Source organism: Cyclopterus lumpus, chromosome 12 (assembly GCF_009769545.1).
Source record: "Cyclopterus lumpus isolate fCycLum1 chromosome 12, fCycLum1.pri, whole genome shotgun sequence".
Classification (NCBI taxonomy): domain Eukaryota; kingdom Metazoa; phylum Chordata; class Actinopteri; order Perciformes; family Cyclopteridae; genus Cyclopterus; species Cyclopterus lumpus.
This window is the reverse complement of record NC_046977.1, coordinates 7,781,089-7,785,598: the sequence shown is the minus strand read 5'-3', so window position 1 is coordinate 7,785,598 and position 4,510 is coordinate 7,781,089. Positions and strand designations below refer to the sequence as shown.

Sequence of the window (4,510 nt, the reverse complement as noted above, 5' to 3'; positions counted from 1 at the left end):
GAAATTACCCAGCCCTCTTACATAAATGTTGCCGGTAAATATGAGATGGCCGAAATAATGATTGTCAAAAATACTGTACATTTTTCATCAGAAAAGGTGTGTGTATATATACATATATAGATTTTAATATTTATATATGTTAGTCCTTTAGTCTAGTGTATTGTAGTCACTGTTGTTTATCTCATACTGTAAGTATCATATCCACAAATAGTGTGACATATTGGTAGGACATATACATTAACTGCATATTGTTTTTATGTCATTAATGCTGTGGTAGAAAATAGTTCCATACGCCAAATGGTGGTGAAATGTACCTCTTCCCTTTGTTGCAAAGAAGTAGGAAAAATTACTATTCATACCAATGTAGATTTCAATCCAAAAGCGAACTCAAAACATCTTCCCAACGGCAACATTACACACACAAACAACACAAAATCCCAGATTGATAGCTTGCTGAACAGATGACCGTGTAAACCCCAAATCGAGCGTCCCCTTTATTTTTTCCTTCTAGGAGCACTTCCCCTTTAACTCGGCGGCAGCCGTCGTCACAGCGGGATGACTCGTATATTTTGCGACGCGACGTTCACGCACCGGCTCGCCGTCGCTGCCATAAAACAGTGCATCGTGGAAAAAAGAACGAAAACAAACCCCGTGTGTTCATGTCACAGCCCGCTGTCTATAATGTGAAACCATGCTCCGGTCGTCTGAGACTCAAACACCAGCTTTTTTGGTGAGCAGGAAGTCGTCGTAGTGTTGCCTGTGAGATTGCCATTGGTTCTGCACGGTCACTTATTTCTAGACCAGGATATGAACGTACGGTCCCTTTTGGGGGGGGGGATATACTGTGTGCTAGCTATGTTTGAGCCATTAATACACAATTTATAGGCAAAAGCTTCCACCCATCTGTTAAAAATATATCGACACCTAATTGTCTACAATGTACGGGCCTGCATAGGTGTGCGTGTGTATTTTGGAATTTTTAAATTTTTTTTAAAAAACACATTAACAACTTTTGTTTCTTGTTGCATCCAAAAGGAGAAAACGTTGCGGTTTGGACTTCCCAGCAGTCGGGCACCACCAGCAGCTCCATCTCGTTCCCGGGCTCCTGGAAGGGCCACTCTTTGCTGCCCCAACCAAATGAAGCCAACGTCCTCCCCAGGAGCAGCACTCGCAGAGGACTCCACCTGTCACTGGGACTCCTGTGCACCGTGCTGGGCTCCAGTAGCCCACCCATGCCTGTGATCCCCATCCCACGGCGGGTGCGCAGCTTCCATGGCCCCCACACCACCTGCATGCACTCGGCCTGTGGGTCGACGCATGCCTCCAAGCTAGTGCGCTCCAAGTACAATAACTTTGACCTCTACCTGCGCTCGCGCTGCATGTACAGCTTCCTCCGTTTCCTCCTCTACTTTGGCTGCAGTCTGCTGACCTCCCTGCTCTGGGTGGCGCTCTCTGCTCTCTTCTTCCTGCAGTACATCAGCGTGCGCGTGCTCCTGCGGCTGCAGTACAAGCTGTCTGTCATTCTGCTTTTGTTAGGGCACCGGCGCCTGGACTTTGGGGTACTCAATGACCTGCTCATCTACAGCATGCAGATCACCATGTTTCTGGTGGGGGGCCTTGGCTGGTGCTTAATGGTGTTCGTGGACATGTAGCTCCGACTCTGAACGACGTGGGGGAAACGCCCCGCTGAAACTGAAGCTGCGTTCTGTGGCGGTATGGGACAACATCTACTGCTCGAGTTAAAAAATTTAAAAAAAGACCCCTTTGACGTCAACTTGAGATCTTTATGGTTTAGTTTCAGATATGATAGAGTCCATTAAGAATCTCTGTAACAACCTCCTGTGTGCTGTCCCTCGAAATGGTTGGTCCAATATAGCTCAGAGAGAACCACCTGGGTGCTGAATATCAACACCGATGCTTGAAGTCAGTCTTACCAGAGTCAGACTCTCGAGACGGGGAGGGTCGAAATCAACTGTATTTTCATGCCATTTGTAAACCGTTTTCACAAATTTTGTAATCTTGAATCGAAACTCATTTGTTTACAATAATGAAAAATGTCAATGTTGCATGGCAAAGTGACTGAACATATGAATGATGTGCCTCAGGGCTGTCTAATGAAAGACATGCAATTTTTGTGCCAAAATGAGGCCCCCCCCCTCCATCGGAAAAGTGTACCACGATTCCCAGGTTGAGATAATTCCAGTTATTTAGTATAAACAAACTTGATATCATGTAAACATACATGTACCACAGAGAGTCTGTAACCTATGGTGGATAAAGTTGTCAACAGTGTGTGTAATGTGATTATTATTTTTTTGTGGAAGAAGAATAAGTGGCTACACAACTTCTTTTGTAAAGTTATTAAATGTATTTTCTGTTGATGAACTGTTTGGTGCTTTAAATCGCATGGCCGACTGAATGTGTTTACTGTGTTGGCTAACACCCATGATTGCATGCCTCGAGCTGTGTCACAAGAGTGTGTGACAGTTCAAATTGAATTGAGAACTCGTCTTTGGGTCAAATGTTCACGTTGTTTCAGAGCTGCTCTGACAGACTTCTCTGTTTAGCTTCCTCCAGCATGCGAACGCCGGCCACGACTCTGGGCCCCGCTGTCTCTGCCAAGCATAACAATGGCAATGGCTGTGTCCCAATCACCTTATATAGCCTCATTTTCACATGGCATCGGGTATGCTTACAGGATCTAAGGAGGGCTGAGGCACTCAGAGAAGCCTCTTAAACTTAACCTGGCATTTGTGAGAATAAGTGCACCGTCACGTACGTACAAGCATCAGCTTTGTGTTTCGTCCGTTAGTATGAGAAACCGAGCAAAAAAGGGTGTAATTTGTCTTTATTTATGGGGGATTTCAGCACAGAGACTGGTGGCCTGACTGACATGCTTGAAGCTGGTAAGGTCTCAGGCTGTAATTAGATAATCACTGGGGAAACAATAAGCTTTTGTTTCTGAGGATCAACACATAACATGCCTCATGCACTGAACTGGGCCGATCTGACAGCCCACTTACAACCAAGGAGCACCAGAGAACATGAGTTGTCTTGTGATGTCAACATGGTGCAGAAGTTAGGCTTGGTGATGAAGTCGTGGCAGATTCATTTTCATTTCTTCTTTTCATCTGAAAAGCTTTCATCTGAAAAGCTTCTTCTTTTCATCGGAAAAGCTGGTCGGTTTCATTATTATAATTGTTTATGTCCAGATCATTGATTGACGTTGACACTTGTTCTGTGTTTGTTTATCTCTTGAGGTTCATGAAGTATGTCATAACATGTCAACTTAATTCATCCAAAGTTTGATCAACTGTGTTGCTACTAGACTGCGGTTACCAACGGGAACAAACTAAATCTGTTTTATTAGGCCACAGTTACAGTTTTACAAGTTAAGCTGGATGTCATGACATTATGAAAAATCTTTAATTTCCTTGTAAATATCAATGAAATTGTAGTTATGGCACCAACCTACAATGAGATCATTTTAGGCTCGCTACTCAGTACCACAGACAAATGATGGTCCATGTAGGAATAGTCAGTGCAACCACACACTGTTGAAATACCAAGAGGGACAATAAGTGCACTCTGAATTCTATCAAGTGCCATCAGCACACGGCAAACCCATAGAGGAATATCACAGATAAAATACAATTTGAAATTTCAACAAAACGTTTACTCTGTAAAATGACAGAAGTTACAGATGAGATATAATGTAATATAATATAATAGAGAAAGAAATAAAGATAGTGCCATCATGAATCACAGCAAATTGGGATATGGCCTACATAGATATGTTTACACAGGAATAACCACTTGTGGGAAGTAACAAAATACATTTACTAAATTGGTTAGGCTATATATACCAGGAAGTAAATCCATTTGATCAAAATGTATAATTGTAGTCGATTATATTTTTTACTCAACACTCAATCTGATTACTGTGTTTGAAGGCTTCTTTTCAGAAAAGATGATGAGATAATAAAGTATGATGGATTGCTGTAGTTTAACCTCGATTACTTACAGCAGTAAACGTAAAGAGGTCGTGACCCCTTCAGAGGGTCACATGATGATTAGGATGAGTTAGGATAGTGATGGTTCTTAACTTGCAACTATGGCATGTCTAAATAAGTGTTTTTTTTTCTCCTTTTATTAACCAATTTTCATTCTTAATATGTAATGAAATATGTTCAATAAGTATTTTTAATATACATTATCCACCACTGTGTGCAGGTGTGGCTCTGAGTGTGACGTGTGCAAATGCAATGTGGGTGTTACCCTGCCATGGACATGGAGGAAGGGGGAATCACGAGGTTGAAGTATACAACATGCATACCAAATGCTTATGTTTATGGTCATAAACATTCAAAATATATAACGTTGCATCCTATGCGGAAGCCAGGGTGGTCACAAAGCCGTGACGGGAGAGTATTCGGCCACTCCGACGTACAGCAGACCCCAGAGCAGTGATTTGTTCTCGTGAGCCGGGGCGCTGTGATATCGCATGCCT

At 42.7% G+C, this 4,510-nt stretch overlaps 1 protein-coding gene across 1 annotated transcript; it reads left to right on the top strand.

The window, feature by feature from the left end:
- Positions 1-547: 547 nt before the first annotated feature.
- LOC117740460 (transmembrane protein 250) lies at positions 548-2,292 on the top strand. Its single transcript, XM_034546884.1, has 2 exons — positions 548-730; positions 1,036-2,292. Exon 2 carries the CDS (start codon positions 1,233-1,235, stop codon positions 1,650-1,652), a length of 420 nt encoding a protein of 139 aa, XP_034402775.1. The 5' UTR covers positions 548-730; positions 1,036-1,232; the 3' UTR covers positions 1,653-2,292.
- The last annotated feature ends 2,218 nt before the right edge of the window (positions 2,293-4,510 follow it).